Raw genomic sequence first — 12356 nt, forward strand, 5'->3', positions numbered from 1 at the left:
CTAAAAAGTGGACATAGGCTCCCCATATGGGCTGAAATATGTGCCACCAGAAACTGAATTTGAATTCTAAACTTAAATGAATGGCATTAAAAAACTGAATTTCGTATTGTTTACTTTGAATCATTAGAGTAACACACGTTTGTTTACGCTCAAAAGGTGCTAACTACAGCTTCTACCATGCAGGGGCTGATAGAGGGGCCAATGAGCATCTAGTCTGGTCAAGCGGGTGCCGACATAGTGGAAAACTGCAAAGTTTTAATATAAAATGAATGAAAAACCGAGAATTAAATTGAAAATTGAGCAAATAATGATAATTGTGATTAAAACAATGTCTTATTACTATTATAAAAAATACTACCGGCAAATACATTTAGGCTCTATTGTCTCATGGTGTATTATTGAGCAGCTGGAGCTCTGGCAGCTTGCAGGTAATTTAATCCGCGGGCTTGGGTGGCGGCGTGGACTTGAGCTGAACTTCGGTGTCAGGTTGCAGACCTGTTCTGTGCGGTGTCAGGGTTCTGTGCGGCCGCTTTGGCTCCAGTCTTGACACAGACGCGCAGAGACGGACTCACTACGGCCCGTGTTCTGCTGCCGTTCTGGATATGAGGGAACTAGTCTTTAAGGCTTGCACCGTAGCTGTGTGGGAGAGGGTAAGGCCTGAACATGCTTCACTGTCTATAGATGTGTTTTCCCTCGCTCTCTCTCTCTTTCTCTGTCTTCTTATTGTACAAATTGTTATTATTTCATATTATTAAACTGGAATCGAGCTGCTGTTCCCTGTTTATCCAATTTCTCATATCAAATTTGGTAAACAAATGTGTTCACTGTAGTGTGTTTTACCCAAAATCCCTCCAGCAGACATTGGATTTAGTTTGATCTTTACTCACGTCCCCTCGTGATTAATTGTTGTTCTCAGCATTGATAAATCTGCAATGCTATGAAATGAGCTTCTTGTCCGAATGAAAGGTTTTCATTGTTTCATCAACAAAAACATTCCGCTCACAACAAAAGAAACGAGGATGAGTTTGGCCGTGACCATTTTAAACTTTACGGATTGATTTTCTCCTCCCAGTCACATAGAAACTTCACAGGGAGCTCAGCCGCCGACTCATTTGTTTTCCGATGCGCGGTTCGTCAACGGGCTCCATCACAGCTGCTGCTACGTCACGCTGAGCCTGCATGTGCTCGTCGCTCTCCTGCTGGTGCACGCTGATATAAAAGCAGGGTGCGGGGTATTTCCTTTGCTACGCTGCTGCCATAAGAGCGTCATAGATTTAAAGCGCGCCTCTCTCTCTCCCCACCCCCCCTCTCTCTCTCTGCACTGGTGATGACTCACACTCCAACACACCCTGCAGATAGAGAGAGAGAGAGAGGGAGAGGGAAAGGGGAGATTTGCTCTTTAATGTGCCTCAGTACCTGTTCATGTGCCCTGCTTTAAATACCCTGTGTGTTTATAGAAATACCTGCACTCATCAGTCTGGAGATGCAGCCATGGAGTTGTAGTGTTTTCCTGGGTGTGCGTCGGTTTTAATTCGGACTCTCTAATCTGCAGGCGAGCTCGTATAACAGGTGATGTCCAGACCTTGTATCGCAGCGATATGCCCGCATTTGAGTCACTGTCCCGTCCAAACGTGGAGCGGTGCCATTTATAGTAGTTGTCCCCGCGATCCCCTGTCCTCCAGCGAGCGAGCTAACGTCGTGTGACATTTGCCTGCACGTGCTGCAGCGCCGTAGGTCTGCTGCCCTCAGGATTTCGCTTCTCTGGATATATATAGCCTATATATATATATATATATAAAAAATAAAATAAAAGAGCAAAGAGCCCGAGCGTGATTAATGACCATATATGTGCAGCAGAAAACACAACAGGCCTGTCGACCGCCATTTCCTAAAGAATTACATAACATAGCTGCTCGTGTTGATTTTTTCAATTGCTCTAGTTCGTTTATCATTCGTGCTTGTGGTGTGTTTCCTCTTATTTGCCACGCCCCCCCTTGTCGATCTCTACTCCCCGTCCTCTCTCGTGCCAGTCTGGATTTGACTGGCACTTTCCCTCCTATTAAGTACGTGCTATTTTTAGCACGCTGTGTCAAAACACAACCGTTTCATCCCGCGTGTGTGTGTGTGTGTGGATGGATGGATGTGCTCGCTGAAAACAACGTCCCCCTCCCCAGAAGGCTCGAGTGGTCTCTGCATGTGCTGAAGCCCATGTTTGCTGTGCTTCAACACTGCATGCAGACCCATTATGCAACCGTGTGCACCAGCCGCGGGGGCCACCAGGGCCAGAAGAGGCAGCCAGCCTCTCATTTTTTTTTTTTTCCCCCCCCTTTTACCTATTTTTTATTCCTCTCTTAGCTGGTGTTTCTCAAGGTAAAGGAGAGCGCACGCTGCACTGATTTGTTTGGATAGCAAATTAAAAGAGTATGCGTTGGAAAGCTGCTGTCATGCAGAGTGCTTCTCCGTTGTGAAGGCAGGTCAGCGGAGGCCAGTAGAAGAGGAGAGGATGATCTGTCCTCTGTTGGCAGTGGCGGGCTTGTATTTTTCAGAAAGGATATAGTCCACTCTAAATTTCTGTACTGGGCCGTGCTTTTGGCAGGTTTAACACAGCGTTGGATGTGCCTTGAATTCATAATATTCCATATATTAATGCTATAATTATGATATTCCCATGAAAAATGTGCTTTTTGTGTGTGTGTGTACGTGACCGTGTTTGCTCTCTGCAACAAGCTGGATTACTGGCATTTTACGCACTGTGAATTAAAGGAACATTACGCGCTGTCCTCCAATAAAACGTACATATAGGTCGTATGCAGGAATTACGACCTATATTTACGTTTTCAAAACATGCGCCCCTAGCGGTTATATATATAACAGCAACCACTTCCGCCTTAGACGCTGTATCTAGTGGCTTCGCCGCTGTCGGCACCGGCAGTCGGCTCAGTAGTGAGAGCACTGCGCCGGAGCGCGGTCGACTATGGTTCGGTCCCTTACTATACCACCTTTTTAATATTTTTTTTTTAATTTTTACTACCTAACCCTAGTCTTTTTTGCCCTAACCCTACCCTCAGTAACATCTGTGCATATTCGAGTTGGAAAATACTACCTTTACGTCCTATATGTACGTTTTCAGGGGTTGAAAAAACGATCTATATGTACGTTTTCAGGGGTTGAAAAAACGACCTATATGTACGTTTTCAGGGGTTGAAAAAACGACCTATATGTACGGGGTCGAAAAAACGACCTATATGTACGTTTTCAGGGGTTGAAAAAACGACCTGTATGTACGTTTCAGTTGGAGGACAGGTTGGTTCGCTGTGTTTTTGAGCAGTAGTTCCCAACATTTTCCCCCTGTGCTCTTACTGATCAAATATGTCATTTTTTTAAACAAAACAACAACAAAAACGTGTATTCTGGGACTGTCGTATAGACGTTAATATACTCCCGTATCTGTCAAACAATGCACATTGTGTTATTTGTATGCCGGAGGATGGCACGTGGGACATGCTTCCAGTAATCACGTTGCTCTGCTCACTCTAAACCGGCATCGCACAGCCGCTGCTTATTAGAAGCCAGGGAGCCACACACACACACACACGTCCACTCTGACTTGGCCGTCTCACCGGCATCACCTTTTGTGGGAGGAAGCATGAAATTACGGTGGTTATTCACGCACACACGCAGCTCCAAATTGACCTGAGACATGTTTTTTGTTTTTTTTTAAGCTGCTAAAGTAATAATAACATTTTTTTAATTAACCTCACTGCTTATAAACGCGGAGTGCTGTAGACTAAATTAGTTGTGGGAAAACAGGAAAGCGTGGTGCGGCCATTACGGCGGCAATTAGACGTTTGCATCTCCCACCCGCTCGCTTGGTTTGGACCCTTCTAAGTCCATTTTTCGAGAAGCACAAAGCCAAATTGCCATTTTTCCCTCCTCCCTAGAGGGAATCCATCCATCTATCCATCCATCTTCTACTGCTTTATCCTCCACATAAGGGTCGCAGGGACACGTGTTGTGCCAATCTAATATAGAGACAAACCTACGGTCAATTTAGAGAGTCCAGTTCGCCTAATTTCCACATCATGTCTTTGGGATAGGAGGGAGGAGAGAAGGGAAGGGGGTTAGTGAAGGAGAGGTGGGTGAAAAGAAGAATGGAAAGGAGAGAAGAAGATGGAGCATTTCCAAAAATCGCTAATTACAGTTCATCATTGTCCATATTTCCTTCGTCATCTCATCCAGAGCGTGACATCATGTGACCCCCAGGAAAGGAAAGCAGTAGATGAAGGATGGATGTAGAGCTGCAACTAACGATTATATTTAATTTTCGGTTCATAAAATGTCAGAAAACCCTTAAAAAAATGGCGACCGGTGTTCGTCAAACCGGGAAATGATGCCGTTCTCAAACGTTTTGTCCACAAACGAATGATTTCTTTGTCATCCAGAGCACAGAAATGAAGAAAATAGAATCTTGAACAATCGGGAATCTTGTTTTAATCACGGAAAAAAAGCTTCAAACCGATTCATCGATAATCAGAATAGTTGTCGATTGATTAAATGATCGATTAATTGTTTCAGCTCTAGACGGATGTTGTATAAATAGTAATAGTTGTGACTGAAAGTTGTTTTTTGTGTCCCGACGCCTCTTTCTCCCTCTCTGTATATAAACGAATGCTGGACTTCATATAAACTGGAGCCGATATCTGTTTGTTTACAACACAAGCATATAAATATCTATATTTTTTTAAATAAGAATTAGAATAAATGTGTTTTTTTTGTCCCTGTTCTTGTCTTGTGCCTTTTCTATTTTTACATGCTTCATTTACAGATTCCATTTCAGTTAATGGTTGTATCAGAGCGGAATTGAATTAGTGCGTGTCCATTAAAGGATTATTTCTTTCCTCCGTCTGACCACTTGTATGATTTGGCACTCGTTAGCCGCTCGGGCAGTGACCAGTAACTGCGTGTCCTGTAAATTGGCAGCGACGGCGAAAGAGTGAAAGAGGAAAAGGCGTCTGTTTCTGCTGCGATGGAGCCAGACTCCTGCAGGGTGAGAGCCTCGCCGCTTATCTCCTCCCAGGCACCACCTGTCTCCCATTACTGTGCCGCGTCCACAACCCCACACATGTAAGAACGTGTCATATCAAGAGTCTGTCTGGGTTTTTGTAAAAGCTAAAACGGCAAGTCTGACACGTCTATAATAAACCAGTCGCGGTGACGCAGCCTTTTTTTTGTCATAATCTATAAGTGGATGATCTTCTGTCCGTTTCCCTCTTCCTCTCACATAAAAGAGCATGAATGGATGTTCCTTCACTCTGACAGCAGATCTTTGTCGGCGCGGACGATTACATAAAGGAGGCGACGTCAGACACGTCTGCTCTTGTCTCTTACAAAGCGTGGATCTGTGTAACTTTTACATGTCTTGGTATAGCAGTGTTTCGATGAGGTGCCCAAGTAAATTCTGCCCAGTCTCTGCCCCTGCGCTGCTGCTGTATACACACCAATAATCCCTCAGTCGGTGTCTGGTAGTAACGCATGACCGAGCACGTTTTCAGATGCAGATTTATTGAAATTAGACCGTATTGGTAATAAAAATGATCCACAAGACAGCGGCACATGACATGCATATAACAAAATGTCATTTAGCTGTCCTTGCTACTAAAAGCTATTTTCTATCACCTGCTCAGTGTTCACTGAGACCTTTTCCACCCCTAAGACCGAATGTGCCAGGGTCAACGGCTCCTGCCACGAAGTCGCGCTCATTTTTGAGGCGGTTAATGTGAATAAAAACTCTTGAAATTTTGCACGGAGGTCCGGAAATTTTGCATGGAACTCATTCGTAGTGCCAGGGCTCTATAGCGCCCCCAGAATTTGGGTTACGGTCAGACAAAAGTCGCTGGATCGAAAGTGGCCAAAATTGAGCTAAATGCTAAATTTCAGATTTTTACGTAGTTGTCCCGATTTCAACCAAACTTGGTTCAGTTGTTGCTCTCATGATTCCAAACAAATCTCTAATGTACTTCCATTAGCTCCGCCCACTCAGAAGTCGGCCATTTTGGAAAATGCATTTGAACTGACTGGTCCTAGCTAGAGCTGCAACTAACGATTATTGTCATAATCGATTAATCTTTTGGTCCATAAAATATCAGAAAACCTTACGAAATGTCGATCGGTGTTCCAAAATGATTCACTTTTAATGATTTCTTTGTTTTATGGAGCAAAGAAATTCACATAGAAACAATCGGAAATCTTGATTTAATCATGAAGAAAGCTTCGAACCGATGAATCGATTATTAAAATAGTTTTCGATTAATTTAGTAATCGATTAATAATCGGTTCATCGATTAATTGATTCACCTCTAGTCCTAGCGTGTTTGAGCCCTGTCATGAGTCTGTTTACAAAGACCAAACAACAGCGAATGAGCCAAAGTTACACAGTGCAGCTTTAAACAGCAGTTTTGTACAGACTATAATTGGTCGCACATTTGCGCCCCCTTCAGTGCGGAACATGAAAGCAAAGGTGCACTTTATTATACTGGCTTTGCAATCTGGAAGAGCAAACTTTTTCAGCCACCAGCTGTTGTAATTAGCGAATTGAAAGGCGACGGAGAGCTGTTCCCAGCATCCAGCGCAGCTCCTCCCTCCAGCGCGGAGCAGCATATGTCTGCGTCTCTGGCACACGATCAAAGTCAGCAACAAGCCTCCTCAGCTGGGGCCAGAATCTTTGACTAGAACCGGTCCGGGTGCTGACTGTGCGAGGCAGGAAGATGGTTAAATTAGTGAGCGCCGGTGTGGAATCAGTGTCTGAGGTGTTTTGAATGTGTCAGAATGAGGCAAAAGGAGTGAGGGTGTTTTGGCCCAAATGCAGAGTGGAGATCAGGCAAAGCTCACACACTGTGGAGTGATCAGGTGAGAAAACACAGGAAGTGATGTCATCTGAAACGAGAGAGTGTAATGTACCGAAATAAAACAGGAAATGATCCAAAAAGAGTAACAAAAATCTTACTTTACTAGCAGGAGGCGAGGTTTTATCGCCGTGCAATAAAGTGATGCAGTGGGAGGAAGAGTGAGTCACTGCGACTTTGACTCCTCACTCATTTCGTAAATTGCAGGTGTGCAGATTAAATTATTCCTTGTAATTGTCGCCACGGCGATGATCGTCCCGTTTGTGCCAGAGGTTTCATCAGCGATCGCTGTCGTAATTATCCGTCGTCTTTGACCTCGACCTTTCGTAGGTCAGTGAATTCACATCATGGCGACAGACAGGACGACATGTAATGTTTGGTGTGTCATAATCAGCTTATCTGGACAACCAGGTTTGCAAGAGTCACTTTTTTTGTGTTGGCTTCTGACTGAGAGCGTGAGTGAGTGAGTGAGTGAGTGAGTGATTGTGCCAAAAGTCCTGATGACAACATGAAGGGAAAATGTTGTCTGGGTGAACTTGTGTTATCTGTGTCTAACACTGGAATATGTATTTTATACTGCACGGAATTTCAAAAACTACCATTTCTAAACGTTTACTCCGCAGACACACGAGCCAGATCAAATATGTGGCTACGTGCGTGACCTTATAAAAATTGCAAATGTCTTAAACCACTGTATTAATATTTCATTTTTGTTTGCCACGAGATTTCCAGCCGTTTTTGATGATGCCGTAGAGTGATGCACCTGTTTCACCTGCACAAGTAACAACATTAAGCCTTCATCGTCGTCTTGTAGACGTGTAGACCAGTGACGTGCGGCGAGGTTCATGACTGGGGAGGGAGTGGGATGTTGAAATGTATGAACCCAAAAATAGAAGCTTATATGTAAATTTTGACCTTAATTGAAATATTTAGTTGTTTTAAAAAGCTTTTAATTATGCTTTAATCAATTACATACTTTTCAACAGTACGATAGCAAGGAAAACAAAAGAATATTTATCAATATAAGGTCAAATTTGATTTAAATTTAAATTTAAATGTATTTTTTTGGCTATTTATTTTTTAAATTAAATCGTGTAGGGTCTTACCTTTATCTGTATATATACATATTTTGTAAGCCCATCTCTCCGTCACTGTTGACGCGCACCTGTTACTCAGCACTGCCCCCTATCAGTGCAGCACATTGGCGATATAAAGAGAGGCAGCAATGGGCATGCGCCAACTGCCTGCGTCAGTCAGTGTTTGGACAGGAAATGCGTACGTTTTAGCGGTTTTGACCACAGAAATGTTGAAATCACACAGAAAACTAATTTATCGAACAGTCAAGTGGATGAATTGATTTTCTTTTGTCATTGTTTGTATTTTACTTGTAGACTTGAGCTGAGACGGATGACCTGCCGGGATTTTCACGCACTCAGATTTCTCAGATTGACACAGATTGGTGGGAATAATATGGTTCGGCGTGGCCGACAAGTACCTCTGTTTCCTGCGCGTGCAGTCGTATCGCATTAGTGCGACTGTTGACGCCGCTGCTGCTTCTGCCGCTCGAGGCCCGAACACTTTGTCCGGGCTGCTCAGAGAACAGTTCATCATCTCAGCACCTCCTCCTCCTCCTCCTCCACCTGCACAGCAACTGGCCGCTCTAATGAGACTGAGCCTGCCGTGCTAGCGCGGTCTTAAGCTCTCACTGTTGTGTATTTACACACCGGCCATCTGGGTGCTTTTTACTTCTCCATCAAAATGATGCTACAGCAGCTCTCTGTGAGGGAGAGAGAGAGAGAAAGTTGAATTACGGTGGTTGAGCATTGATTTTATTTGACCGGGGCTCACTTCATTGGTTTGGTAATTCGTGGCAGTAATAGATCTGTAAAGTATTTCTTCCGCGATGAGAAATATTTTATTTGCAACCTCATATAAATGATGTGGAGATCGGTGAAATGGTTCAAAACCGTTTGAAGTCAGTTCTGTGGATCTTGGGACTCCAATTAAACACCAACGCGCTGCCTAATGTGTGTGGTGCAAGCTAACGGCGGTGATTCACGCTTATGGGAAAACATAATTTGTTGGCCATAAGAGACAAAGGTTACCATGTGAACTGAGTGACAGTCTGAAGAAGTGTGTGTGTGTCTGTGTGTGTGTGTGAGTGGGCACCAGCAGTGGGCTTCCAGCAATCGCTTGCTTGCAGCAAAAACTCATCAGATGATCTCTGTGGACCTTTAGTCAGCAGAACGGATCGCGGCCGTCGAAACGCGAATACAAAACGTGTTTTATTCTGTGACCGCGCGCCCATTCCTCTCCGTAATGGTGCGTTATTGAATCCAGTGTTGTCACCGAGCACACGGACAAATGAACACTCATAGCTATGCACTCACTCCATTCTATCTGTGTAGGAGTCTGTTGTGGCTGCATGAGTCATTTATTTTTTTTTACTTTCCATTAAGTTAAAAGTCTCATCTGACGTCTTGGTGTTTATGCAGTGAGATTATCAGATTTACAGTCCTCTCTCTCTCTCTCTCTCTTTCTCCCTCTCATACACACTGGGCCTACTCTTTCAAATTAGCACCCTATTTTAAACAACCTTACATTTTATCATGGCTCCTTCTCATCACTCCTTTTATCACAGAAGCCCGTGACAGTAGCCAATTGTTTTCCTTTAAGATTCTCTGTCGGTTGGTTTTCACCTGTATTATTCATACCCCCACACCACCTATCTTCTCTCCCTCACCCTCCCTTGTTGCTCTTCAGTAGTAGCGTGTTACACTCACAAGACATCAGCAGGCAGGGAGTGTAGCGTTCAGAAGGCACACAGAGGTCAGAACCTGGTGATAGTGGCACCTTCATTTCGGATTCAGCAGCATGCCAATGCATGATGTTAGGAGGAGAGGGGAGCATGTGGAAGCCAGACTTTACTTTATAGATATTCCTTTTGCCAGTGCTGCATGATTTTTAATATGCCTGATAGCAGACGACTCACTGAGGTCTTACACCCTGGAAAAAGTGCTGCAGAGCGGAGGAGCTCCGATGGTGAATCCTGGCTCCATCCCATTTTTTTCTTGTGATCATTCAGTCACTTACTTTTTCATCCCTTCTTCCCCTCTCCCTCCTGTGTGTGTGTGTGTGTGTGTGTGTGCGCGCTCTGGCATATACACCGACCTTGTTGTGAGGTAGATTCTCATTTCTGTGGGACGCGCTAAGTTTAGGTCTAAGATTTAGATTTAGATTGAGGTCAGGCCTTCACTGGGTGTTGATGAAGTGTTGATGTGTGTGTGTGTGTGTTGAGAGGTGTACTCATTGACCTCTGGGAGCGACGCTTGTGTTTTTTTGTCTGCAAATCTGTGATTCAGCAGTCAGTCTGTAGGTTTTGTGCACATGTACACACACACACACACACAGAGATCTATGCTTGCAGTTCAGTATTAGCACACAGACTTAAGCTGGAGGGGTTATGTAACTTACGCTGCCATTTGAAATGATTCGAATGATCCCGAGCGGCCGCTGTGCTCCTCTAGATTACTGTGTGTCTGCGCCAGCTGCATGTGCACTATAATCATATACTTAATGCTATGCTTCACGCTGTGCTACACATGCGTGCTGAGTGCAACCACTTCTTGGGTGTTGCATAAGAGCAGTGAGTCCTCTTTCAGAAGATCCTGGCGACACAGTGACTTTCCCGCAGCTTCATTAGAGGCTTTTTTTTCTTCCTGTGGCTACAAGAAAACAAACACATAGCAGCAGCAAAGTAGCGTCTGGGGAGTACCACTGACAAATTGGCTGCACAGCTACAGCATGTGCCACAAATTGAGGCGATACACTGTTTCTGAGTGTAACTACTCCCCAGTAAAAAGTGAAGTGAAGTTTCATGTAGCTCGGCTCTGTGAGGATTAGCATTCGGTGTCATAAGTACACGTGAAGTTGACATAAAGGTCGTGCTGTCAAACGATTTAAATATTTAATCGCAATGAATCGCACATTTTTATTTATTCTGAACGTTCTTTTTGTCCCATTATTTTTTCTCCGGAGTCCCGTGGTTGTTGCCGTAACGAGCTAATCCGAGCTAAAGGAGCTAGCGGTCTTCGGGGGTCTGCTAGCTTGGTTGGTAACATCATTACTTGGATGCGGAGAGTGCGTCGAGAAACGATCCAGGCTGCGTTGGATACGTAGAGCCCGCTTGGAGGCGGAGAAGCGCACACCGCTCGCCATCCGCTCCAAACGTTAGCCTACTACTCTCTGGCCGACTCGCAGCGTGCCTGTTGTTTCGTTTCCGGTCTAGCTAGATCTGGTGCGGTGTTGTAGTTTTTCTACTAAAAACTACAAAGTTTGCTCGGCCAGAAAGAACGTTAATCTTGCTATAAATAAAATTGATGCTGTTAAAATGGGTTTGCGTTAGCGCTGTTAATAACGCATTAAACTGACAGCGCTACATAAAAGATTTTGCAAGAACTGATGCTGCTGTAAAAATTCATCCCTTGCTCTGTCTATATTTAAAATCCCCACCAGATATTTGCTGTTTGCATAGAATCACGCCCCGGGGGGAAAACCAAAAAAAAAAAAGGTTATGCCTCGCCATTGGTAGGATTATAACCCATCATTACGCATCATGCATATTCAACTAAACAAGGGATGAGAGAGCAAGAAACACACATAGAGTGAGACGGGCGGGGGGAGAGAGAGTAATGAGGTTACCCCTGGTCACCGGAGATTACACACCGAGCTTTCCCATGTAGCAAAGATCAGAAGATTGAACGCTGAGAATAGTGTGGGGAAAGCCTCCCACTGTATGTTAATTAGTCGCTGTGGAAGAAGAAATACTGCCGCGCGCGAGCCTCGTTACGCCACGAGGCTCCTGTGCTCTTAAATAAAAGAAAAGGGTCAGCAGCAACAAAAATAGTGGAAGTAAAAAGTGGATTTGGTCGTTGGTGTGATCCTGGGGGAGCTGTCCGTGGTGCTGAACACTGAGCCGGCACGCGGCTTCTTCTGTTAGTATTTGTCCAATTAGAAGGAAAGTACAGGTACATGCAGACAGTACGATAGACAAAAACATCTGAATCTGAAATCTACATCAATTAATTACACATTCTTAATGTTGACGTAAAGCAAAGGGGAAAAAACAAACAAACCACTTTTTAGAGACAGCCGTTGGTCGGTGGTTTTCAGAGATGCATGATATATACCGCCTGACAAAAAAACACCCGTCGGTAGTTGTTCAGCATGAAAACTGTCCTGACTGCGCAGGCCTGTAAGTCATGAAGGTTGTATAGATTACTGTGGATACACGTCTCCCGAGCATGCATTTGCATTAGTGCCACTGAAGCACGAAAGCTAGGGCCCAGCCTGTGGGGATGGTCCACCTCATCTGTCTTCATCCGCGGCGCTGTAAAAAGCATCTCCACTTAAACAGCAGCTCATTACTCACAGTGGCAGCCATTTGAATCTTTT

General features: G+C 44.4%; 1 protein-coding gene across 10 annotated transcripts in view; it reads left to right on the plus strand.

Annotated features, from left to right (window-relative positions):
* The first annotated feature begins 360 nt into the window (after nt 1–360).
* Nucleotides 361–12356, plus strand: part of rimbp2b (RIMS binding protein 2b) — a 47263-nt gene continuing 35267 nt past the window's right edge. For 4 of the 10 annotated variants that reach the window (XM_044026463.1, XM_044026461.1, XM_044026464.1 and 1 more), the window contains exon 1: nt 361–650. In XM_044026463.1, coding sequence (XP_043882398.1) covers nt 603–650 — 48 coding nt within the window. In that variant the 5' untranslated portion in view covers nt 361–602. The remainder of the gene's footprint in view (nt 651–12356) is intronic. The other 6 variants (XM_044026470.1, XM_044026471.1, XM_044026472.1 and 3 more) reach the window with 3 other exon arrangements.

This window comes from Solea senegalensis, linkage group LG5 (genome assembly GCF_019176455.1).
Source record: "Solea senegalensis isolate Sse05_10M linkage group LG5, IFAPA_SoseM_1, whole genome shotgun sequence".
Lineage (NCBI taxonomy): Eukaryota > Metazoa > Chordata > Actinopteri > Pleuronectiformes > Soleidae > Solea > Solea senegalensis.